The 26,664-nt window shown below is 40.6% G+C and overlaps 1 protein-coding gene across 6 annotated transcripts in view; it reads right to left on the bottom strand.

Annotated features, from left to right (window-relative positions):
- Positions 1-423: 423 nt before the first annotated feature.
- The window catches only part of LOC108235090 (putative homeodomain transcription factor 2), a 40,346-nt gene continuing 14,105 nt past the window's right edge, over positions 424-26,664 (bottom strand). For 3 of the 6 annotated variants that reach the window (XM_017414851.3, XM_017414853.3, XM_017414852.3), the window contains exons 2-21: positions 24,774-24,853; positions 14,779-14,835; positions 14,474-14,485; positions 10,853-10,922; positions 9,863-10,021; positions 9,404-9,569; positions 7,980-8,141; positions 7,103-7,331; positions 6,823-6,972; positions 6,579-6,735; positions 6,426-6,496; positions 5,989-6,117; positions 5,836-5,921; positions 3,239-3,431; positions 3,029-3,160; positions 2,847-2,933; positions 2,259-2,414; positions 2,084-2,179; positions 1,879-2,004; positions 424-1,552 (exon numbers count right to left, since the gene is read on the bottom strand). In XM_017414851.3, the coding sequence (XP_017270340.1) occupies positions 1,532-1,552; positions 1,879-2,004; positions 2,084-2,179; positions 2,259-2,414; positions 2,847-2,933; positions 3,029-3,160; positions 3,239-3,431; positions 5,836-5,921; positions 5,989-6,117; positions 6,426-6,496; positions 6,579-6,735; positions 6,823-6,972; positions 7,103-7,331; positions 7,980-8,141; positions 9,404-9,569; positions 9,863-10,021; positions 10,853-10,922; positions 14,474-14,485; positions 14,779-14,835; positions 24,774-24,818 (2,304 nt within the window). In that variant the 5' untranslated portion in view covers positions 24,819-24,853 and the 3' untranslated portion in view covers positions 424-1,531. The remainder of the gene's footprint in view (positions 1,553-1,878; positions 2,005-2,083; positions 2,180-2,258; positions 2,415-2,846; positions 2,934-3,028; positions 3,161-3,238; positions 3,432-5,835; positions 5,922-5,988; positions 6,118-6,425; positions 6,497-6,578; positions 6,736-6,822; positions 6,973-7,102; positions 7,332-7,979; positions 8,142-9,403; positions 9,570-9,862; positions 10,022-10,852; positions 10,923-14,473; positions 14,486-14,778; positions 14,836-24,773; positions 24,854-26,664) is intronic. The other 3 variants (XM_017414850.3, XM_017414854.3, XM_017414855.3) reach the window with 3 other exon arrangements.

Consider the following 26,664-nt stretch of genomic DNA (forward strand, 5'->3'; position numbering starts at 1 on the left):
TCATTCCAGTGACTCAAGAGATATTTTGCTGACAGGGTCGACTGGGAATAACTCTCAGCTACTACCACAACAAATTTCAGCAAAATGGCTGTAAAACGTAATGACATTTTTAGGTTTTCCAAAGGTAATCTGTCCAGATGTTCATCAAATATTGAGCTAACGTTTGGTGTGGTAGTAGCTGAGACTCATCCAATACTTTCTGCAGGTGGTAACTAACTAATCAAAGGTTACAGGGTGTATTCAGAGGGAGTAGGTTAGAAAAACATGTCAGCAGTAATAATAAATATTTGAGATATTTAACATATTAAAAACTTGATGGGAAGTATTAGCGTCATTGTTCAGATAAATAAGAAGAAAAACAGGAAAATTAAATTTGAATCTTTTTTATTTTTCTTATAAAAGTGAAGACCTGGTGGACAAACCAATTTAAAAAAAAAAAACAAAACAAGCAAAAACCTAAATGTTCATAGTCCTCTCTGTGGGTTCACTTTTATACAATTCAAGACATTTTTGTTTGTTTAAAAACACAGTTTCTGCCTTCAGTCAGCTTGAGGAATAAACAGCCTTTACACATGACTAATGAAAGCACAAGAAAAATACAAACCAAAGGGAAACGGCTTTAAAGCAAGACTCTACAAATACATTCTTTTCCCAGCAGAGACATTTAAATAAGCACTTTGGTCTTCCTCCTCAATCTCTCTGTTACACTATTGATTTAGAAATTATTTAACAATGAAGCTTGTTTGAAACCTGCCGAGGCAGTCTGTCAGCATTTTAATCAGGCTGTGCAATAAATTCTCTGTGAGCATCAACACTTCTTCTTCACGTACCGTGTAGGATTCAACTAAACGCACAGAAACAAGATGTAACTTTGTCTTCCACATAAAGTCGTTTTTTTTTTTTCTTAAAGTGCATATCTGCGTTCAAAATGTGATGGATGGAGTTTTAATTAAAAATAGGTCCAGGAGTAAAAAAAAAACCTAAACTGTCAGTATCTTTAAAATGTGTTCAGTCTTATAGGGTAACGAGCAAACTGAAGTTATTTTTTAAACAAAATAAAACACTAAATTGACGGACTTTGCCTTTACGCTGTGAGGTAAAGTGCTAACTTTAACTGCGTGATTGTGTCGTTGCAGCAAAGGATTAACTTTACCTGCTGAAAAGTGGTATTTATTCATAGAGCTAATCTGAGCGCTGTAAGTTTGAAACGTATTACAGCTTTAACACTGGACTGAAAATGACTTAAATTCCTGTCTGAGCAAAAATAAACGTATCCTCGTCAGCCTGCCTTCAAATGAGCTACAATGGAAAAACAAAAATCTCAAACGCAACTAAGAACCTAAACCATGAGAATAATTTATGTTCATAACACTTTTTTTGTTGAAGGCAAAAAAAAAAATAAAATGACCTAGAATTAAAAGAAACCCTAAATAGAAACACTGAGCGAGTAAATAAATAGTTTGTGAATTGCACAAAGTGAAAACGTTGAAGGTCGGCGCGCTCGGATGTGTCAAGACTGACGGGCTTTCAGTCATGATTTGATCTTCCACAGCTGTGAACAAAAGAAAAAGAGTTTTAGACGCAACATAACAAATCACTTAGTCTATGTTTAAATATAGAAGGCAAGCCCTTATGTGCATTTTATTTTTGATTTTGGACATCGGTTTCCTTAAATAGTTTTGTTATTATGCACATTATTATTTACCTGTTACAGATGGCTCTCTGAACAACCTCAGTTTAGAGAAATGATTTAATTCTAAGTGGATTACTGTCGCCTTAAAGCTTTTGTATAAATGTTTTAAGACTGCAGTAATCCACTTTGGTCTGAGGTTGTTTAAAGAGCTTTCTACAACAGGTAAGATACTTGTTGTTGTGTACCTTCAGATTAAAGCCCAGCAGGTCAGATATGACTCCTGATACAGCAGACAAGATGACCACTTGGGTGATGTTGTAGAGCAGAGGGTTCATGGTCAAACCATACAACCTGAACGGAGTATCCAACTCCTGAAGGGCAGGAAAAACATTGAGGGTTTTAGGAAACCTGACGATAAAGTTTTGGATGTGTTGTGAGTCAGACGTGTACCTTGAGTAGTTTGGTAGCCAGTTTTAAAACATTGTTGACCAGATTCAGCTCCTCCTTCTTGTTTGGCTTTTTCTCCATCTTCAGATACAAGTTGATCTGTGAACAAAGCAGCAGACGGGGTGTGAGCGGCCAAAGGCAACGCTTTGTATTCTCGGCTGCATGGTGCTGCCCGTACCTGTTCGGTGAGCAGGATGGAGGTGTTGCTGTACTTCTTGCTGGTCTCTGAGCCCAGAGTGACGAACCTGAGCAGGAAGAGGGACAGACTGGAGCACCAGATCACCAGCTCCCAGTTATAGTGGTACTCCAGGAACGTTTCGTGGACGTGGAGAAGCTGGAGAGAAGACAGGTATGTTTATGCACTTAAATCCTTTTTCCTCTGGTCACAGACTGCATGTCACTCGTTAGCACAAGAATCAATTTAAAGCCTCAGCGTATCAAACTATTAGAACCACTCAAAGGGCGATAAAGTCCCCCTCGCTGTGTCCTGAACCCAACTGTATATGGATGCAGTGTTTAAAGTGTTGCCTTCATTACTTCTTTCAATCCTTCACTATAAGAGTCTCAAACACACTCAGTGTACATGTTTGAGTCTCTTATTGTGAATGCAGTGGGAGTGATAAGCCACACCTTAGACTGGTAGCCAAACAAACCTAGAAACAGTCAAATTCTCTTCCAGATAACTTTATTCTGACAGGCCCTAATACTCAGTTGTACATCCAGCTTTATGTTAAAACTTTAAAGTACAACTGCAGCTAAATGTTACCTGGGCACAGCAGATGAAGACCACTGACAGAGTGAGAAGGAAAGCAGAGGAAACAATGACATCCACTGAACGCTGGGGACCCCGTCTCTGCAAATTCATTGAAAATTTAACCCTCAGAATCTCCCAACATGGCAGTGAATTGTTGAGTTAGGGTGGTTTAATGTTATTGGTGACAGGCACACCTTGAGGTAGGAGCGTAGCGACAGCCACATCTTGATGTTCTGAACTTTCTTCAGTCTAAAATGTGGAACTTCAGACTTCCTGGCTCTGCGGGCTGAAGTGAGATGACCGAACAGTTTGGCAAACAGCAGCCTCTGAAAGTTAAAGATGAACGTAAACGCCTGAGTTTATTTCATTTTTCACAACTGAGGATCAGGATTTCATTCTGTCACCTGTTTGTAGGTCCTCTCCGCGACACTGAGCAGGAAGAAGAAGAGCCATATAAGGCAAACACGCACCAGGAAGCTGAGCGTTACCATGGTGATGACCATGCCGTCTGATCCGGACCCGCCTCCCAGTGCTACAGACAGCATCTCGTTTGCTGAGAGCGTGGTCAGCTGATCCAATTCACTGTACTGAACCAGCCTGCAGAGGGTGAGAAAGTGCCATTTTGGTTTCATTTAAAGGGATAGTTCAGTTCCTTTGAAACGGGGTCATCGCTAGTTGTAGAACCAGTTTAATTCTGACAGACTGATGAGCTATTGGCTAGTCTGAGCGGGACTAAAACCAAAGCACTGCCTTCTTTAATCTAACCTAATCTCAGAAGTTTCATAGTGATTCGTGCAAACACGTGTTTGAATGAACAATTATGGCATCTGAGGTTGGAGAGTTGTTTTTTTTAACTAGCAATTCACTTTGGTGTTGGCCTGCTCAGACTAGCCATTAGCTCGTCAGTTAGCTCTCCAAAGAGCCCCACTTCAAAAGACCTGAAGTATTGCTTTAAGCTTATTAATGATGATGATATCTTAAGAGTTTTAAAACAAAGAGACTAAACTTTATTTTTGTTACTTGGGGAGGTTTTTCAGTTCAAATGGAAAGGGTGATTCAGGTCTCTGATGTTTTAGTCACTTGTATGAAAATAACTGGGTGCAGTGTAAAGTGTAGAGGTCTGGGCTGCATACACCACCCCGCTCGGTTTGTGATGCACCGGCTGTTGTATTTGGAGAAAATCTCAAGTTTTTCAAATGGAATGACAATATATTTTTGTGTTTTCCAGACTTTTTGGCAGAAAGTTGGAGACAAACAGAAGGTACTGATGTTTGTAGGTCGGCTTCCTGTAAACTACAATGTTTCTCCAAAAAAGGCAGCTTGTTATGTCTGCTGAAAGCTTGGATTATGACCCAGGTGTCACCCACAATCGTGCTTTTGTTGGTAAAAAGACAGAAGTCATGGGTTTAAAGGTGTTTCCTACCAGAGGAGCTAAAATGCTGACAGGAGATTTGTGTTAGCACAGTCTGGCTTCTCTGGGGTATAACGTGTGGTTGAAAGCTTAATTGATTACTTTGTCCTTTTCAGGTTTTTGTAGCTGCTGGTTGGGTCTCTGTTTTGACTTTCTTTCTTGGGCTGTAAAATTTGAAGTAGGTGGTTCAACTCACTGAACTTGAGCCTCCTCAAATTTTACATTCTGGGAAAGAAAAGCAAAAACTTGAGAAGAAGACAATCAATTAAACACTTAACCACATATTATATCCCAAATGAACCCGGTTCATGCTTCCCAAAGTAACATTATTGTCAGCAGAACATCTTACTGGTACTTTAGCTCCTCTGGTGGGAAACACTCCACCTTTTACCAACAAGGTCAGACAAAAGCATGGCTGTGGCAAAGAGGGCAACACTTGGGTCAAAATCCAAGCTAAGGAGGCAGAGGCTTCGGAGAAACATTGGGGTTTACAGGAAACCAACCCACACTGATCAATACCTCCTGTTTTATATCCTAATTGGGCTTTTAACAAGCCGGACAGGAAAACTACTGTCATTGCATGTGTTGCTGGAGGATCTGAGAAAGAAGGTGTTTGTAGTCCAGACCGCTCCAAAACTTAGGATGGAGCATTAAACCACATCCTTCTGAGGGTAGTTTAACTCCTCTGCTACGGGGGAATGTTACTGCCATAACTCAAGAAGACATTTTATCTCTTTGCTCTCAGATTCTCCACTTGCTTGCGAAACAAGGAGAACTGTCCCAGCCAATAGAATGTGAGTTTTATAGTGGGCTGTGGGAGACTCCTCTAGGGTGCGTTTGTTTCCTTCTAGTGGGTGTGCCTACAATCGATTGTAGCACCTGCTCTTTCTGCTCTGTGTCATAATTTAAAGTTGCTTTCAAAAGAAAGAGTTTTATCAGTTTAATGGTTTTCTATAGATTGATATTAGAAATTAAATCACCACGAACCATACCAGTAGGTGACTTTAATGCACACCTTTATTTTTCATAGGTCTTGTTTGGTCAGGTGAACAAAACTCCTGCCTGACACAAAGGTCTGCATTCTCTTCACCTGACCAAACAAGACCTATGAAAAATAAAGGTGTGCATTAAAGTCACCTACTGGTATGGTGATTTAATTTCTAATATTAATCTATCTATATATAGATGGATAAATGTTATTAGAAAACCATTAAAAAGCAACTTTAAATTGTGACACGGAGCAGAAAGCTGAGGTTGTTTCTACCTACAGCCAGTGGGCAGTGCTACAATCAATTGTAGGCACACCTTAGAGGAATCTCCCACCACCTACTATAATACTCGCATTCTATTGGCTGGGACGATTGCCAGGTGGCAGTACTCCTTGTTTTGCAAGCGAGTGGAGATTTGATCCGTGCAGAGGGAAAGTTTTGCGCACAAGGACATGAAATCCTGTGCCCTCGACTTACGGCAGTAAAATTCCCCCACACTCCGCCCTTTCCGTTTAAACTGAGGAATCTCCTTGGAGAAATAGCAAAAAGTTCAGTCCCTTTGTTTTTTAAACACCTAAGACATCACTTGTGTTTGTAATACCTGTAGACAAAGGGTGTGAGTCCAAGAGCCACTGAGACCAGGTTCCCAAAGACCTGGTACCCGATTCCAGGCGTGTAAAGGTTCACCTGAACACAGAGCCACAGACATCAGAGAGATTCACTCAAAGCATCAGCCTCAAGCTGCGTCACTCACTTTGTTCATGATCATCCCACTGATCTCCAGCACAGACATGTCCGCCTTCTTACAATCGTTTCCCTCCCACACGATGGCACTCACCCTCTCCAGGCCGGGGTTGGAGCTGTGCAGCCAGGGAATGTGACTCTGCAGCAAACATACACGATTAAAAAGATAGTCTGGTGATTTTTTTGAAGGGATCTGTCATAGAGCACAAGGCTAGGCTAACTGTTAAGCTAACAACTCTCCCAAAAATGACATACTGGTGTTAAACTCCGCTACATTAGCTAATATTAAACATCTACACTTTAGTGTGACACAGTTTGTTGCTGTTCTGAAAACAGCAACAAACATCATCCAAAGCGTAGAGGTTTAATGTTAGTGTAGCTTTCTTTGACATTGGTATGTCATTATCCCTTTAAAGTGAAACACAGGTAGTAATCATGCTCACAGACCTGATGGAAGGGGTCGTCTCTGTACTCCTTTTTAGCTGGAGGACACACAGACGTCCCTCCTGCTTCTCCCTCTGAGGGGACAGTGAGACAGCAGTCAGTCACATGTTGGAACCAGCAGGTGTGTGTTTCTGATCTGATTTCTGTCCCTCTCACCCGTCTCTGAGGTGCAGGACGATCTGCACTCTGCGCAGTGCAGGAAGTCCTCCCACATCAAGTCCTCCGTTTCCGACTCGTGTCGAGTGCTCTCTGAGTCCTGAGTTCTCAGACTGGAACATCTGGAGCTGCAGCTGGTTCCAGATTTGGGGACGTCCTGATGGACACAACAGGAGTTAATTGTTTTTAAAACGATGTTGAGTCTGTATATTTGATCAGGCGCTGAATAAAATGTGATCTTTACCTCCACAGTGTAGTGTTTCTTGTAATGGTGCGTACTCTTGCGGTTTCTGAGTGCACAGTCTGAGCTGTTCATTCTTTCGACTCCCCTGCGGAGGGCGTTGTAGGACGCCTCGGGGTCCTCCTCACTCGACGCCTCGTCCGACGCCGGCTCCTTTAAAAACCAAGACACGTTTAGCAGATCCAGAGGTGACATATCGGGTGTTTTCTCAGTGCTGCAGCAATAAATCGGCTCACAGGGAACAAAATAAAACAAAATCAATGCTGACTTGGTGATTGATTACCTTGTTGCTGCTGGGCAGGAGCAGGCCCGAGCTGCGGGCTGCGTGAGTGTGTGTGGGATGGATGTGTGGGCTCCAGCACATCTCGTCGGCTCGGTTTAATAAATCACACCTCTGCTCGTGGAGCTGAAGGCCCTCCTCGCTGCTGCGGTTGGTCACCCGGCCGTCCAGCGACACGTAACCGTTATCCGTCTCTGTCGATTTATCGATGGAAAGCTTGGACTTCTTGGATCTGCGGGGCAGGTGAGACGCTCAGCAGAGTGGTGGAAATAATCATGTTTTCATCCATTTTAAGCTTCAAAGCAGGCACACCCAGAGAGCAGAATGCATTCAACACACCACTGTGGAACATTCATGCAAAAAGAAAAAGTTATGTGACATACAGAGCATCAGGCTCCAGATGACACTTGGTGCAAACATTACAACTGCTGTATGCTCAGTACTTGATCGATGTTAAATGGTGAAACTATCATTAAGTCACAAGGAAAGGTTTGAGTGGCACCATAATGAACAGATGTTCCACACTGCTGCAGTTTGCTGAGAGCTGGTTAGAGTAAAAACACGTGGGGAGGTGGGAACAGTTTATCAGAAGGATGGAGAAAAGATGGAAAGAAACAAACAAACTCCCCCACATGCTTTTTTTTAAAGCATAGCTTTTGACAGCAAGTTATTTACAATCAAAATTAGCTGCAAAATCCCCCAGCTGCTCACGAGCCAGATTTGAATCGTTCCTATTGATTTCTACTCTTTTGTTCAGGAGGAAAGGATGTTGCAGCTAAGAGGCAGAGGTCAGGTCTGAGGCGAGGCTGGCCCAAACCGAGCACAGCCTCGCCTCTCCACATCATCTCATCACAGGAAGACTGGAAATGAAAATACACACCCAGCTTTACAGATATCATGCCAGAAATCTTGGAAGAAAGCACCCAGGCTGTATGTGGTGCTGGCTGAGTGAGAGTGTGGCGCGCCCTCCTGTGTGTTATCGGTAGTGCTAGACCCGTCGCCTTCCCTATGCACCTCCATCTGAGATGCCTTCCTCAACTTCCTTCAGTTTGGAAAGAACGGAGATTAAAGAGAGACTTAAAGTGAACCTGGAGACTAAAGACTCTGAACTGCAGCACTGAGTCCACCGGGTACCTGCCTGTTTTCTCCTCCTGTCTCTGATTAACAGCAAGAACAATTTGAAGCCTGATAGTGACAGAACATCAGACGAATATAAAACTGGTACCTGGTGGACACTGATGCTGATACAGTAATTAAAAAAAGGAAATCAACCTTTGGTTTTTTTTTTTATTCTGCAAAAGTAGAATCATCACTTTTCTCTTAAAAAAACAGGCATGAAATGTGGCCAATTTATTTAAACATTGTCTACTTTTGCAGGAAAAAAAAGTTAATCATTGTCAGAAAAAAAGGCAAACAGGAAAAGTGTTGGTAGAAAAAAAAGTCACATTTTGTTATAAATGTATTCTATTCTCATACAATGGCAATAAAGACTTTCTGTTCTAATTGTATTCTGAACGGGACTGAAGAATGAATAGAGGGATTTTTACAAGATGTCCTGCTGCATAAAGAAATATGTATAAAATCCCTGTATCTGCTGAGTCATGCTGACTTCACTGTCAACACGGTTCTGTTTCTGTAGTTTTGTTGCAGCCTTTTGACCAAACGTTACGATTCAGTTTTGTAAATAAAACCCAATTTTGAGTGTTAGAAGTCAGATTTCTTTTGGGAAATTACTACATCTTGTAGCAAAAACACCATAGTGTGACATGTTTAGGTTTATTTTACACACTGCAGTGATCTAACAGTATGAAGGAACCAAAAACTACTCAGATGTTCCTTTTAATCTGCGACTAAAGAGGCTTTCTGCAGTGCAAGGAAAGAAAATGTGTTTAAACTGATTTAACTAAGATCCTCTAAATGTCCTGAGAAAAGTTGTTTTAATCCTCTGAACTCTTTCCTAAAGAGGCGTGGATTAATTTTCTTTCAGTCTGAAAATTGTCTGCAGTTCGTTGCGAGTCAAACACAGCAGCCACACACTGACGAGCAAAAAAACCCCAACAAAAACACAGCAAACACACACACCACTCTCTAAAACAGTTAAACAGAGTGTGAGGTCTGTTTATAAAGAACGGAACTTAAAGCTTTTCTTAATTTTAAACAAGAAAATCTAACACTTCTGATGGGTGAAAATCAGTAACGACCAAAAGACTATCATGATTAAAGTATTTTAAAAGTTGCATCAGTTTCTTTGCTCGTTGTTTCCTGTTCACACCTTAAGCATCCCGTCACGGCGTTTCCGCTTACCTGCGCCTCTTCCCCCCGCTGCTGGAGGCGGGTTTTGGGGTCCTGGTGGAGACGATCTGACAGTGGACGGTCCCCAGCAGCAACATGAGCCAGATGGCTCCGAACACCTCGGTGGCCGGTATCCCATGAGGCTGAGGGATGGTGACGTACAGGACTGCTGCTGCCACTGTGAGGAGGACGATTTCATTAAACTAAACAATAACTCAGCAGGATGCTTGTGATGACTTCTGTTATCTACATGTGTGAGTTTAACCTGATAAGACTCAGTGGTCGAAGAGTTAAAACAACAAGGTGTGTGGGTGTTTTATGCTCTGTGGAGGAAATGAGTGAGCAGGAAGGGTGGAGGGGTTGATGAAAAGTAAAAACTTTTTTTTTCTGGTGGGGGAAAACACTGATGTTTATTCAGGCAGGAGACCACGTGCATCCTGCGAGGTTTACGTCTCAGGCTGCAGTCCCTACCTTGCAGCAGGTAGAGAGCCAACAGGAGGAGGAAAATGCCTCTGGAGGTGACCTGGATCCACCATCGGTAAAAGAACGGGAAGAAGACGACCCTGACGATGCCTTTCCGGGTCAGCGACGTCCACGGACTCTCTGGTTTGGCCTTTGCGAAAGCTGAACCTGAAAAAAAAATCACAAAATGACCTGATTTAAAAAAAAAAATCTACTCTGAGGAGGAGAGGTGAGCTGGAGTCATGTTTGGCAGATCACTTTTCTCCTCATCTCCTTTCTTTTTCCACTCTCTGTCCTGATCATCTTTCTTCCAATGAGGATAAAGTTGTCTCCTCTGATGAATAATTGAAAGACGAGCGAGGCAGAGATGAGATTAACACAGATATGCAGCAAAATCAGTAAATGAGTTTTGGTTTTGTGAAGAATTTAGCCTGAGACCAAACACACACACGTATTTCTATCCCTATTAGGACATTTTATGGACTTCCATTTATTTCTATGTAACCTAATCCTAATTATTACCAGTAATCTAAACTATCACAGAGTTGTTGCGGGCATATCTAAGTAATAATGATCCAAATCTGCCTGCCTACATTTCAAAAGTGTACCCCAACAGATTAAACCATAAACGTGGGGGCAGGAAATAATGTTCAGGGCCAAGAATGCATGTTCTGCAAGGCTGTGGTTTTTAGAAACTGTGGTTCTTATCGTGTCCGCACAGCTTGCAAAACGTACAATTCAGTGAGACTGCAACAGAACAGAAAATTACCCTTTTTTTTTTAATGGCTAACTTGTCTTGAACACTTGCAGCCCAGAGGGATCCTACCTGTAGCCCGAAACGTAAACTCTAACCCAAATATGTCATTTCAGCGTATCAGGACCAAGCTTTGGTACCAATTAGCCCTACCAGTCCTGCCTAAAACTGTAACAACTAACGTGCCGCCAACCTTATGACGGGCGAATAAAAACCAAGCAAACAGACACAAACTGATCTGTTACCTCTAACTAAGTCCACGTCTATAAGGTCTGGTTTGACATGTCCCGTCTTCTTTGGCTTGTTTCTCAGGCCCTGTAGGGGGAGACAGAGACACAGAGTCAAGACAACACAAACATCTTTAAGGTGCAGAGACTCAAGCGCGTGCAGACACTCAGTGAGCGGGCACACCGTGCATTCACGCGTCTACGGCTTTAACGGCTTTGTGCGTCTACTACTACGAGGCTGACATCCACCTCCAGCACCTACTCAGCAGCGTTCTGTGGAACCCTGACACTAGCCGTGTCGTTTTGTTCAGTTTGTGACCCCCGTGAGGACGTCTCCTCTGTGTCAGACTTCCTGTAGCAGCGTGTCACTTCCTCCTGCGATGGATGCTCTACATCTGAGTGTTTGTGCACAGTCGGCCGTGAGGGCATGCTGCACTGCAGCTTCATGAACGACTGTCAATTATGAAAATCGTCTGGCTTTTTGAGCATGAACACATTTCTAGTGCGGTCGCATACCACAGTGTTAATATTTGCATGTGTTTGAGTGGCCTGACACTGAAACATTTAACCCAGCCATGTGTTTTACTGTGGTGAGAAGACATGGCTGTGGGTTCAAGGGCTGAAATGACTCATTGACTAACAAAAACACCTTCGCTGTTGACGCTTCATTTAACCCACAGGACAGCGGTCACCATGTTTGGTATGAATACTTACTGTCACAAAGTTTGAGCAACACTAAGTGCAGGAATACGTCATTTCAGAGTGCAACAAGTGAGAGGAAAATTAAATCAAATTAAAATGTCTAAAATCTGGAGACGTTTTGCACGGAACAGTGATGAAAATACTCCACAGATTAATCATTGCCAAACTGAACAACATGGCATCAATGATTGAGTGAAGGAAACCAGAACAAACTAATGTTTAAATCTTATTAGAAACATTGACAGAATATACACTCTGTACAGAAAAGAACATTTTATCTGATTGCATGTTATGTCTTTTATTTATCCTTGCCTTTAAATGAAATCCAATTAATTGAAAAAAACAATCTATAAAATGTCCAATAATCTAAATGATCAAGCTGAAGCTTTAGGTTTAATGAGGTTTCATGTGTACACACTGGCAAAGAAACTAAAAACACATATTTCTTAATATGAACTATGTCCACAGGAGAGTAGAGGGTATTTATTAGAAACCTACAACAGTTTTTTCTCCTGTTAGTTTGTCTAACATTAATTTGGACATGCAGCTGCTATCTTCAGGTTAAAAATCTACTATAAAATCAACTTTTTCCTCTTATTTTAAAGTATCAGGGTGTGCTGTTTAACTACTAGAAGTCGTCGCTTCAACAAATCAAGAACCACAGTGTGCTGCAGCTTCACTGCTGAACTCCCACTTCCACCCATCTGAGCAAATAAAACAGCTCTCGTTTACTTGTGGTTTCTCTTTTTGCGATTTTTCTGCAAAGCTGAACTCGTGTTTCCTGCTGGCTCGTACCAATATTTACACAAGCCAATCAAGTTGTGTTATCAGCTAACACTCTGATCTAAAGCCCCTTATCTTTAAACAGCACGACCAACAAGCCAATACACAGTGTGAGAGTGTTTGTTCAGAGGAAAGAAAAAAAAAAAAAAAGGAAAAATGTCAGAGTGAACAGAGCAGCAAACTGTGTATTTGTAGACTAAAAGCAGAGGATCAATAGTTTCCTCTTGGCTGTAGATAAACTGCAGCGGTCAAGTCCTTCAGAAAGAGGAGGCTATTTATAGCCTCTTATCTTCATGAAGTAGATGCTGCCTCACTGACTGACCGGTACGCCATTAAAGCTACTCACCGCAAAGTCAGGAAGTCATAAAGTAACAACCGGAATCAACACAATGATTCGCTCTTATTGATGGTTGTAATTTGTGACTGGATGTTGACCACCAGGTGTTTGTTTACCAACGGGAGAAGTGACGGGTCAACAGTGGCAACGTTCATGGAATAAACCCGACTTTTTTACCGTGTTAGTTCGTATTTAGGCTCATATTTGTTGAGTCAGGTGTGATGACAGGTTCCTAAATCAATCTCAATTGAAATGAACCTAAAAAATGACCCCGTCTTTTTGTGAAAACATGACTGATGGAGACGGTGTACACAACAGACACGATCCCAGGCCCAGGCCGACCGTCGCCTGACCGAATCCAATCTAATAGGCAGCTTATAGGCACATCACATGCTGGAGTGTTTGAACGCTGCGCTCCGTCTTGATCGCAGATATTCATTCTTGACTTAATATTTCCACCTAAACGTCTTCTCTGAGATTCTCCCATCGTCTGATTCCTCCATGTTTGTTTTCCTACACAGGCCAGTCTAATGTGGGTCAATCCCGTGACTCAAGCTTCTACGTGGTTTCTGATGGATTCGGCAGAGTGCTTTGTTTACATTGAGTGCAGACCCGCATTTCAGGAACTGCACATAAAAATATCTGGAAACCTACTGGAGTAAAGCATTTTATGCTGGATTTCATAATTTGCGATGAGTATCTTTTATTTAATCTTTACATATTATGAGATAAAGCCAGATATTTGTTACGGTTTCACTTTTTGCAAGTTTATGGAAAAGCTAAACTCATGTTTCCTTCATCTGAATATTAAGTACATTCTCTAATAAAAGCTGCCTTTTATATAACACCGTCTGTCCCACAACTTGGTTGGTTTGTTTGTTTTTTAAACTGCTGAACCCAAATATCATCCTTCCTTTTTCTACCAGCAGGGGGCGAATGCTGGCATCTTTATAGAATAAAGCTGGAATTATTCATTACATTTACAAAGCACTAAAGTGTTACCTTAATCTCTTTATATTGTTTTATTGCTGATAAGGATGCAAATCTGAAACATAAAAGTCATTTTTAGACTTTAGGCAACTTATAACTACAGAAAAAATACTAATCTAATCTACAGCGTTATAGCCATAAAAGAGCTGGTGGAAAGAGCCAAAAATAGAGCGACAGTAAAATTACTCTTGTTTTATGAGAGTGACTGGATTTATGAGTCTATAAAGAGGGGGGTTGGGAACACACACCTTTTATCACTGCAGTACTGATAATCTGCAGAGACCCTGAGAAATGTTTTACTCCACCAAAGTGAGCCAAGGTCACACACACAAACACACACACGGCTGTGTGTGTGGAGCTCGGAAAGCGTTTCCGACCTCTCCGTTTACAGGATGAGGTGGCACCGTAACAGGAAAAGACTCGGACTGATGCAGAGGTGAGAGAAAGACGACGACCTTCGTCACTTTGAGTAACTCGCAACAGATGAAGTCAAACACAGGATTTCTTTTGGACTAAAGAACAGAAACTTTCCTCCTTTCACCTCCAGTTCAAGCCCTTAAAATCAGCTCACGATTTGTTTGGTTAGTCTGTGTGTTTTTCATAGCGACCCGCCTGGCACCACCTCGGTTCAGATGACTCACTGTGATGCGTTCACACCCTGACAACTCAGTTCCCTCAATTCATGAGTTTCCCTGCAGCCGCTTCTAACACAGCAGAGTTAGTAAACACAACTAACGTCAAACCAAACCACACTCTAGGTGTCTACAGCAGACATGCACTGTGTGGGGGGGAGAAAGGGAGGAAGGACCTCCCTGCTGCGTACTCACCAGAGAAATAAACTGTAGAGAGGAGGAGGGAAAGACGGACGGAGGAGAACGAGAGAGGTGAAATGGGGCGGGTGACCCTCCCAACCCAGAGGGCAGAGAGCAAAGAGTTAAAAGAAAACACTGGAAAATAACTGGATGGCACAGTGAGAGGCAACAAACCGGTTGGAACAAACATGAAGAAGTGAAAGTCAGAGAAGGGATAAAAGAGTAATGGGAGGCAAAAGAAGGAAAAAAAAAACAAAGCACAGAGTGAAAGAAACAGGAAAAGAACAACGTGCCGACAGAGAAACGACGAACCCACAGACCTTTATTTCTCTTTGCTCCACCGATTTCTCCCATATCTGCTGATCATAGGCGCCAATCTGAAACAGATAAACATCAGTTAGGAATCCTGACAGAGACGAGATGCAGACGCCGCACCGAAGCTTTCATGCAACTTTCACGCTGATGCAGAAGTGGTCAGACAGACCTAATAAAATGTCAGATATGTCATTTTATTTCTTCCTCTTTCTAAAAAGCAACCCGAACACAAGGGCAACGCAGGTATGAACACTCAGAACGGCCTGAGGACACGTTCAGATCTGATCCACGGTCAGTGGCCGTCTGGGACAATGGTTCCCAAACGTTTTGGCTTCTGACCCACAAAACGATGGGTGGTTAAAATACACAAACCTTACTAATAATCCTATTAAACAAGGCCATAATGACAGCACAAACAGTACCGTTACAAATACTATTTATTTAAATTTAAGACTACTCTTCGTATTATTTTTAACTGCTGTGGTGAAAAGATGCTTTAAGCAATCATATTTTAAAGCAAGTTGATATCTGGAGATTATCTAAGGATGCCTGCTTTTTTATCTCTGGACTGATATAAAATAATTTACTTAACTGAATTATTGAAAAAGTGTTTTTGTTGGCATAATGGATTATTGGTTCGCCAATTCATTCACTCTTTTTTTTACCATGTCTGTGTTTGAGCTTAGAAGCTGTGAAACTGATGTAAAAGTTCAGCTCCAACTGGAGTGTAGTCTACAAGAAAGCCTTCCCCAGATAAGATCCAGCCCTGCAGCCGTTACTTATCTGCGTCTCACACAGATAGAGGAGGTGGAGGAACAGGAAACGAAAATCAGGCAGATCGATGCATTTCACATGCAGGGAGAGTAAATATCTACTGGAGTGGAAGGAGGCACTAATCTAACAAAAGGGGCAAACTATTTCTGTGTGAGCTTAATGTGAAAAAGATGACGATAAAGAGCGAGTTTGCTGACAAATCGTCGCCCCGTCGAGGTCATCAATTGCTTCTTCATACGGAAAACACCGGGTGACTTGACCTCAGCGGGTCGCTGCGCTCGTGAGTGCGCGGGTCACCCTGCATGTTCGCCAGTGGAAAGTCTGCATCTTTAATGAGAACTCATTAAGGATTGATGGAAACAGGAGAAACGGCAAAGGCAAGGAAGGAAGAACATGAAGAGACCGAAGCAGAAGAATGAAGTGGCTGCATTACAGCCCATAACGCCACAAAAAGCACGACTGCTGCACATGTGCATGACATTTACAGAAATATCTCATCACCAAAACAGTTAGGTTTCTGAAAATAAAAAACTGAGGTATATTTTCTCAGCAGATAATATTTATCACTGAGGTCCAGTTAATCATTCTGAAAGTGCCTTAAGTTATTCTGAAACAATAGTTGTTTTTTAATTAAAACTAAATCCACATTTTATTTATAAAAGGCCTCAAGCTACAAAAACCTGGTGATGCTGATCATCTCTACAGTCCTAAGGGAACCTCTCCTCACCACGATATGATGTAATTTTACACAAAAAAAAGCTTCAAAAGACACAATAACCTGTAATTTATTACACAAACCTGAATAGTGATCTGGTAAAGACAAGAATTTATTTAAATGCTTGAGAAAATATCTGATTTTATACAGAACAATTAGATTTGCTACCTTTTTTTGATTATTCTCAACAGCCAACAGGAAAATAAGTTGTGATTCTGCAGCTTTTAGTGATGCCTGGGTTAGTCACCTAACCCTGCCTGAACACCTTAATGAAGTCTGCAGTAACATAACTGTGATTGGACTCTGATTCATCCATTCATCAGGGTAACTCAGTCACAAAGCCATCTGAACTCTAAATTAACTCCACCATTACTGATAAAACATTTGACATGAGTGATTTGGAGTTTTTTATGCAGCTCAAAAACATTAAATCTTAAAAGACTAAAGAGGATCTACAGTTAGGGTCAAACTGAGTCATTTACTTTATTTTCATATAAGCTGTTGTAAATCTATTTAGTTTATTCGTATATGTAGCTCAAATGCTAATATTGTAACAAATATTACATATTTAATTTTTAACTTTACTGTTCAAAGAAAGCAAAACAAACAAACTTAAAATAAAACATTTACAGACTCCAAAAACATGAATTTTTCCAGCCTGTTTGCCTGAATAATAAGACATTTCAAGCCTCCTACCATAATAGAAGCCAACTATAAATAAATAGTTATTACCTAAATATATCTGTAAATACATACAGTAAATATAAGCTGCTTGGTTTGAATTGGAGGAATAAAAGCAGTGTGTGACACGCGAGCAGTAGCTTTTCTCTGTAAGATAAATTTATAACACTAAACCAGGAGCGTTTATAAGGAACCACTTCACAGTTTTGGTCCTGATGGGTTTAAGCAACCAGAATTTCACGACTTTCTCTTAATAAATATTATTTTTTACAAGCTGCATTCATGACTAGTTTTGCCCAAAAGCAGCAGAAGGAATTACTTCCAGTTCCCTTCTTCTTCAGGAGGAAATTAATGCCACTAAAACTTATTTTCTGGCTTTTAAAACAGGTTTACAGATACTTCTTTCTTTTTAAAAATGTAATCTTCCACATACGACTTAACATCAAACACAAAAGGGTAAACGTGGAGGAGTGAGCCTTAAACTGACAGCTAGTCTTTCACAGAAAATCCATCCACACAAAGATTAGAGAATATGTTGTGAGTGCATGAAGAGGACGGCTGGAGGGCAAACATGACCCGACTACAGAGCAGGAAGATGAGTGAGCAGAGGGGCTCGATGATAAAGAAAACACACACACACACACACACACACACACACATCTGTTGTTACATCAGAGTCAAGAGGTAGCTGTGATCTGGCAGAGTAAAACAGGATTGTAAATCCTCTTATCTACACACACTCATCTGTTTACCTCATTTACTCCTCTTGAAATAAAAGCTCTTTGAAAACCAAACACTCAAACTCTGCTGTTTATCTCGGTTTTGTGCCTCTATTGTTCTGCCTCCGAATTAAAACAATTTAAGTGAAACGACACAAAAAGCAGCTCTGATGGGAGGTCAGAGATCTCAGACGTTCTCGCTTCTGATTAACTGACACAAAGATTCACCGTTTTCCCTGAGAAGGAATCTCATACTGCAGTGATCCGAGAGGCAAATTAGGTGCTGAGAGCGAACCAGCAGGCGAGATGAAGCGAGTCGGTGCAGCGATGGTGGTGTCACCATGGCAACAATTAGGAGGAGGAAGGGTGATCAAGGAGGAGGGAATTGCATAACTGCTGTCTCTGCGGCGCACAGGTTTACACAGAAAGGCATGTTTGTATGACGACAAGCAGAGAAAGTTTCACAGATTAACGAATGGCAGCTGTGCGCGATCACCTGCTGAATGCTGCGGTTTCATCTCGCCGCCTTCAGAAGCAGGATATCGTGCAACTGCCTGTGTTCGCATGTGTTCGTCTGTCTGCCTGTAGGCAAAATACTTCATGAAGGACTGGACAGATTGGAATGAAACTTCCAGGAAGTAATCAACGCAATTTGAGACGTTCGCCACAGCTAATCGACCGTAGCAAAAAGAAACTCTAACTGCAACTCTAATTGCTCTAATTAACTCTATTATCTAGATATTGCAGTAAAATGTGGCATGGAGGTAGCCGGGAGTCATTCCCATCACATGCCCTGAGCACCAACAGATCTTTGGCATGCATCGCAGCAGGTGACATGCATTCCTTCAAGGCAAACTGTGTGTGTAATAAACCAGACAGGCTGTATTAAAAACAGCACAGAGCTAAATAAATAACACCTCATAAAACTAAATATTTCCTTGCTGTAATAAAACCTGTGTGATTAGTCACTGTCTACCTTCTACTTCCTTCCAGTCATCAACCCGTCTACTGTAAACCTGGCTGAGACAGGAAATCTCCCCTCTGTTAGTAGGAATCATGTTTTTGTGTTCAGGCGTGATCCAAGGCTACCTGGTTTACAACATTCTCATTTCATCTTGTATGAGGAACAAGAGGAACATTTGACACTAGTGAAAGATCGAATTCATGCAAACAAGAACCACCAGTTCAACCACCACGGTTCTATTTTAACTCTAACAAGTTTGAGGTGAATTGGTTTATACAGGGCTTCTGCAGCAGAAGCCACTTTTTAACATCTGTAATGCCATCGACAGTAAATGCAGACTATTACACATTTCTTTGTTTTGTTTTCCAGAAGATTAAGTCATGTGTCTTGGTTCACAAGCTTTTCCTTACAGTTCTAACTTAACACGTTAAATGTGTGACGGATGTCTCCCCCGGATCGTTTTCAAAACATGATGAATTCCCTCAGCTTAGCGATTCTCTGTGTGTTTAAATGTTTCTTTAAACTGAACACAAAGCTGCTGTGTGCCATCATCGATATAGACCACGTGTCATCACACTGACCAGCACCTTTTCACCCATCATGTTTTTACAAATGGCTAAATCCGTCTCCATCCTGACCACCGATGGGCTGCAGCCATGCCCTGAATTCCTTGTCTTCCAGCCACTTTAGCTGGAATTTGCATTCATCCATTCATCCACGCGCGATCTTCCAACAACTACGCACCGAACGGCCAGAAACAATTACCAAAGTGGTTATGTTAATGTAAATTACGGCGATATTTCAGAGCCGAAATCCCATGATGAGAGAGTCTGACTTTTCAAACCACTCATCTCATTTTTCTTGAAAACTCATTTAGATTCAGATTTATTGCTTTTTAATGCCATCTAAGGCCTTAAATTTTCCAAATCCCATTTAATGACTTAACAGGGCTTATAGTAGGGCTGCATGGTATTAGGGAAGCCTGCAGTTTTGATATTCCCGTAGATTATTGCGACGACGATGATGATATCAGCTGTGATTAATCCACATATTCTGTCATTTCAACGCTCACATCGCTCATCATGTACCAGCTGTGAGCAACCTCCTTCCAGGCGTTTATTATCCTCCTAAAATACATTTCAATCAACCTTTTTCTTGCCTAATATGCCTGAATCTGTAAATATGCAAACTAACAATAATATCAAACCTGATTTTAGATTAACTCGATCTGCGATCATCAGCCCGGCTGCTCTCCAACAGTCATGCATGAAAATCTGGTGGAAACTTCAGCCAAGGAGGTCTGTGTCAGACAGTTGGTCGTGGCGTCATGATGAACTCTTACTGTGTGTTTTAAGCCGTGACCATGGTGACAGAGAGGCGGTCGAGCGTGAGGTTTATTTTAGCTCAGTCAGGTGTGTGTGTGTGTGTGTGTGGGTGTGAAAGACTAGAAAAACCTCTTAGCAGTCAGACACGTGCAGAAGACTTTACTACGTAAATGTTTCACATGTTCAAATATGTTTAACTAAATGTCTTTGAATCTGTCATGTTTTAATTATTTACTATATAATTCAAGACAGGGGGAGAAATATTACTGATAAGGCTGAGCATTATGATCAAAAAACGAGAATATTTTGGGTCTTTATTGCAGTATTTAAATATCTGCTTATAGTCACGGCATCAATGTTTAAAAAGCCATCTCTTACTCAGGATCAGGTTTATCAGAAAACCTCATCTGTTTGTCAACTTTCAAGCAAAACCTGAACTACCAGATGATAAATCCAGTGAGGCTTTCCCCCAGATTTAAGTTGTTCTTCTGTCAATTTATCACCTCTGATAATCTCCCGTCGTGCCTTGTCCCCTCTTCTCCAGATACAAAAACAAACACTAAACTAAGTGAATTAGCAGACCGCTAAAAGATTTGTATAAAAAAATTACCCTTAAAGGTTGCAATACAGTCAATAAAACATCCTACACTGAACAGTGTGCAAGACACTGAGTATGTTCACTATAGTAACTATAGGATTACAGAATAATGAACATTTTCTGAGTAATTATTAGTCTAAATATGAAAGCCGCAAAAGGAGTTCCTGTTAGCATTTGCTTTCTGTGACTTATAATAGAAAGATTGTAGCTGAATCCTAGACTGAAGACATGACAGTATATAATCCAAAGTGTAAAATTCCCCTGTATTCCAAATATAAACATGTCCGCCACCATCGTCCCACTGAATCTACAGGGATTCTTCACACCAACAGTTTCTGCTCTTGTAAACTCATTAACATCAACAGATTTCGCCCACATACCAAAAACCTCATCAGTATGCATTTACTAATGTCCTAAAACAGGTTCCGCACAAATAACCCAGGAGTTAATGTTTACAGAAAAACTTAAAAGTTCAAAGCAGGTCTATAATCTGCCAATCCTGAGGGCTACACTTATTACCAAAATATTTGCGATGACGCTGATTCATCTCCAAAACAAACTGAAGTGCTTCTTCACTTGTGCAACGTTAAATACTGAGTCAGCCGTAAATAACCGAGGCTGTCTGGCACCCGGGAGATCCAAGCTACACGGCCGACTGTGCCGTCACTGAGGCTCGAGTTCGACTTGACTCTGTGGAGAGAAAAGTGCCGCCTCAACACAAACAGCACCGAGTCTATTTGTAGCTTGTGTCCAGACATGGAGTAGGAAATACTCTGTGACTCATTGCCTGCAGGCTGGAGAGAGTCTGGGAGGCTGCAGATGTCACAATCAGTTTCAAACTGTTGGCTTCTTCCTGTCCGAATATGCCACTTGTTTTTTTATTTAGTTGGTTTTAAGCTGCAGGGCTCAGGTGTTTGAGACGCTATAAACAGTCTGCATAACTTCCATCTATGCAGTTTAGGAGAAAAAAAGTAGAATTTAATGATACTTTAGTTTACAGAGACCATGGTACTAAAAAGGAGCACGTTAAAATTTCGCAGCAATGACTGAATCTGTTTTGGCTGACTAAGCTATTTGTTTCTCTTCTCGTTAGGTTGAGATTTGTTAATCAAAAAAAGGACAGTCTTATACAGAAGTCTTAACACAGAACAACATATACATACAATAAAAAGTCTACACACATCTGTTAAAATATAAAACCAGGTTTTTGTGATGTAAAAAAATAATCATAATTCCAAAACATTTTCACCTTTACTTTAGCATATATCATGTACAATACAAGTTTAAAAAGTGCTGCAGGGAAAAATACAAAATTAAAGAAAATGCATTAAGCTGGTTGCCTAAGTGTACAAACAACCGTTGCAAAAACAATGCGCTGAAACGCTTTCAGATTTAATAGATACACCCTTCTTTCTCAAAAAGGAGTCCACACCTTTACCTGGTAACTATCTTACTAATTTACTCAGAATCTGTCAGATTGGGTTGGCTTCTCTTCTACACATCTTTATTCAGATCTCAACACAGGTTTGTATGAAATTTAAGCCCAGACTCTGGTTTTAATTTCTTTTTCTGGGGAAGCCCTTCTTTTGTTTATCCGGATGTACGCTCGGGGGTGAAACTACATTCCCCTCTTCTCCGGCTTTCTAGGGTCTACAGAGCAAAATAGAACAGGTGAATGAAAATGTCCAACTTGACTAAAACCCCAGTTTCAGCTGAGGAAAAGCCACCCTAAAGCATGATGCTGCCACCACCATGTTTCACTGTGGTTATGGTGTTCTTTGGGTGCGTCACAGTCTTAAACATATCTTCTGAAACTTTTGAGTTCATAAAACATTTTCCCACAAGACTTGATATAGTTTTCTTTCTTTTTTTTTTGCAACATTTAACCTGGCCTGGGTGTGTTTATTATTTTTTCGTCATGTAAAAGACACAGGAGATCCTTCAGTGTTGCTGTAGATCTCTTGGCAGCCTGCCTGACCAGTTTCCATTTAGTCTTTTTTATCATTTTTACAGAATAATTCAGTTCTTGGTAACATCGTTGTCGTCTCATGTTCTCTCTTTACTGATGAGAATATGATGAGATCTTTTTGACACTATGAGCTCTTTGTCAACTATGGATTTTGATCCAACCAAGTAAACGGCAGGAAAATCCTACCAGGACAGCTGAACTTTATTTCAGGTTGACCACTTTAATCGATGGCAGGTGCTCCCAAGAAAACTAGGAAAGGTGCTTCAGCAAAAGATTAGTTTAAGGGTGCGCACTTTTATGCAACCAGCTTATTTCGTCTTTTTATTTCTTTATATTTGTTCCCCTGGAGCATATTTGTTTCTTTAGTTGAGTTGAACAGGAAATAGGTCACTGGAAAGGTGGAAAAAGTGCTGAAATTACTCATCGTGGTCTCGTCTTTTTACATCACTGAAACCTGGTGTTTTAACAGGAGTGTGTAGACTTTATATATCCACCGTACATAAAATAACACGAGAGAAAAACAAAAATGTGAATACACTGAACTGCATTATAACCCAAAGAATGTCCTCGTTAGAAAAAACCCACACAAAAATTCCCCCACTATTTAAAGCTTTTTAAAAAGTCTGAGGCTTTCATAAAGACAGTGTTTTATTATTTAATTATTTTGCGGTGTTCCCCTATGAAAGAGGTCATGATCTCAATGGGTTTTATCTGGTTAAATAAAAGGTCTAATAAAAAATAAAATACAGCGGCTGTCAGGAGGTGAAATCAGTCAGTTTTTGCTTTTCAAGCTGGCCAGCTGTGACACCGAGTCATTTACAGATTACAGGATGTTGAAGTGATGCAGAAAACCCCATATGTCATGATGTCTTACCTTAAGAAAAAAATAAACAAAAGATGTGTAATGTTACCTTGATGTCAACAAGGCAATTAACTAATCTGTTGCTGTGAGTAAAGACGCCCTGTCAGCAGGTGTGACTGCTCCTTACAAAAGGTTCATTCATTCGTGAACGAGTGGTTGTCTTGACAGGCGAAGCTTCTATCCACACAAGTTTAGTTTGACAAAACACACGCAACCAGATACCCCATGAAAGTCATCAGGCCTGATCTTTAGTCATCATAATCCAATCTCTAACACATGTAGGGCAGTTCTGATGATTCCTCATTTAAGACTTAAGACTTTAATCCCTTCAATTACATTTGGGAACTAAGATAAACAATAATAAAGCTTTGAGAAGCTGCCCTTTTTTTTACTGACAACAGTATTTTTCCAGGAACTAGTGTTTTCAGAGTAAACCTTTAATTAAAGTCTGTAACTTCTGATGAATCATGTTCAAAGGGACAGATTAAAGGCAGAGACAGAAAAAAAACCTCAGCTGGAAGAGGCTGAAAGGAAAGACAGGTATGAGGGGGCAGATGAAGAGTGTAAGCTGAGCAGCGCAAACGTCCAGAGGAGGATCCGATGTCTGAGACGACGGAACAAGAGGGACACACAACACCCGCCCGGTGCAGAGTGTGCTGAACGGCTCGGACGATATTAAACCCAATATGATGAAGTTCTGTAAACGTATTGAGTCGCTGCTGCGGCTGCGCTCTATCCCGACTGATGAAGACACAGAAAAACATATTTTGACCAATAATTTCTGCTTGGATTCAAAGCAAAACGTGACGAGGAGTTTTAGCAGAGGTTTCAGAAACATCTTTTTGACTTTCCTATATCTTTGGTAAACGTTGAATCATCCTGATTAGATCATTTTAAAAAAAGAAAACATTAATATAGTCTTAGAACCACTAGTCAAGCTGGTGGGCAAAGTTATAAATTCTGCAGAATTAGAGAATAAATTGTGCTGTCTTTTTTATTTTTTTTGTTTTAACATCAATTGTTTTAGGTATTTGCATTGTAAGCAGACACTCAAAGCAGCAGTGTAAGAAAAGCTCAGATAAAAAACATCCAATTGGTAAAAGACGGGGAAAATAAACATCTGTTTAAAACTGAACAACTATTTTGCAAAAGTTAATCAAAAACACAGAAAAAAGCCAGCAAAACGTGAGAATCTAATCTAAATTTAATCTAAATAATCTAACATGTTACAAGTAAAACTCACTGAAACATTGTATTTTTTGAAGTAGCTGATATGCAGTGAGACTAAATATATCTGAATAAATGTAGCGATAAACTAGTCTCCTCCATGATGGAAAGATGGAAACCCAAAGCATAATTTTAGATTTTCTGTAGAAGTTGCAAATGAACTCACCTTTTTCTGGTACCACACCACAGCATCTTTTACTTTGGAAGCCATTTACATTTCCCTTCGCACACTCAGGGCATCTTAGACTGAAAAGACAAAGAGAGAGACAGAAGAGAGCAGCGTGAGTGACGGAGTAATGAGGAGACGGAGCTGCACCTGGAGAGACGTGTCCTCTGATCGCACAGGGAGGAGGGAGGGGAACGCACGCACCTAGTTTGCTTTTTTTAATGGGAATGTCACCAAGGTAATGGATTTATTTTGCAGCCACTCTGACCTTATCTGACGTTAAAAACCACATCTGAAAACACAAAATGCTATTCAAAGTCAAGCCATCGCCCTCAGAACGTATTAACAGAATAAAGCACACACTTAAAACGTCATCTCCCTAAAGAACCGTCTACAGGCATTTAAGCATTTTAACACGGATTACTATTAACCGGGTTCTTCGGAGATTCATATTCAGATAAACACTCGCTGAACATTGAAGCGCTCGAGTTAATGTTCACGAGCAGAAAGAATGTGGTAAAAACCAAAGGCTCCTTCAGGCCTGCAGAGTGTTAGCATGAGTTAGTGTTTTCATCCGGTTCTCTCTGAAACTACATTTTCTGGAGCTAAAGCTTGATCAGAGCGAGTCAGTAGGCGGTTTCCTTAATGTCATTTAGATCATCTGGACTTTCAGCACGTTTGGTTTTAATTATAGGAAGTTTATTTTTAAGGTATGTCTGAGTCCGTGCAGACCGAAGCTGCTGAGTTAACTGGTTGAGGCTGTTGTGATGATCCACTCTTTCCTCTTCTCTCTGTTTTAACCTTCTCTCTTTCTTGCTCCTGTGCTTTTAAGTGTCTGCATTTATTTTTATTTTTCTGTTACATAATATTAGTAACAATTTAGCCTATTCAAAATCCAGATCCTAGCGTGACTGAAATGTTGTCGGACCTGAAGAAAACTGTTCCTGCAAACCTTAATAAGCTGAAGGAAAGTTGACTTAAAGCTAAAACTGGTCTTACAGGAATCCTTTTTGGAAACATTGTTTACGCATTTTGTTCTTATGAAACAAATGACAGTAATGAAGGACACGTTAAGTGCTGTGGTTCATCTCAGTTTGTACCAAGTCTGAATGCTGAGTCAGTACCAGGGATGGGCCATATTGCCAAAAAGTAATATTACAATATATATTTTTTTTAAATACGATAACGTGATAACGACATCACAGACGATATTCCACATTTTCTGCTTTTTTTTAAAATATTGGATTTGCCCAATTAAATATGTAACTTTAGAAATGTTTTTTGTTAAACTGTCTATAAACAGATTTGACGTGTCCACCCATACCTGACACAACATGCTTGCATAACTTGAAAAATATGGTGGCCTGATCCACATCTTCTACTTTTAAACCAAAATATTTCCAAACAACAGAAGTGGTTCTTTTTTTTTAAAATGAAGTTGGGACTCTCAGGAGGTATTTCAGTGTTGTGCTCAGCCATGTTAGCTAGGTATTAAAACGTTCGGCTCGTTCAAGACATTACGACTCTGACTTTTTTTTTTTATTATTTAACAAAATTGACATTTTTCCCCTTATAGCAATGCAATAAGGCATCTTCACAGCATTGAAAAGTTCTGCTATTTCAAATTTACTAAAGCATACTTGCTTCATTTTTAGCTTTTGGCTACTGTTGTGCTAATTATAGAGTTTGTAACTACTGTTCTGCTTACTTTAATTTTTAGCTACCGTTTTGCCAATTCCAGCTTTTAGCTTTGCTTTGCCAACTTTAATATTTATCTATGGTTTTGCAAATTTTAGCTTTGCTTTTAATTTAGTATTTGATTTGAATCTTCATCGATTCAGTTGCAGCGTTCACACTGACCTGGTGAGAAATGAATCATTTCCTGACATAA

This window comes from Kryptolebias marmoratus, linkage group LG18 (genome assembly GCF_001649575.2).
Source record: "Kryptolebias marmoratus isolate JLee-2015 linkage group LG18, ASM164957v2, whole genome shotgun sequence".
Classification (NCBI taxonomy): Eukaryota; Metazoa; Chordata; class Actinopteri; order Cyprinodontiformes; family Rivulidae; genus Kryptolebias; species Kryptolebias marmoratus.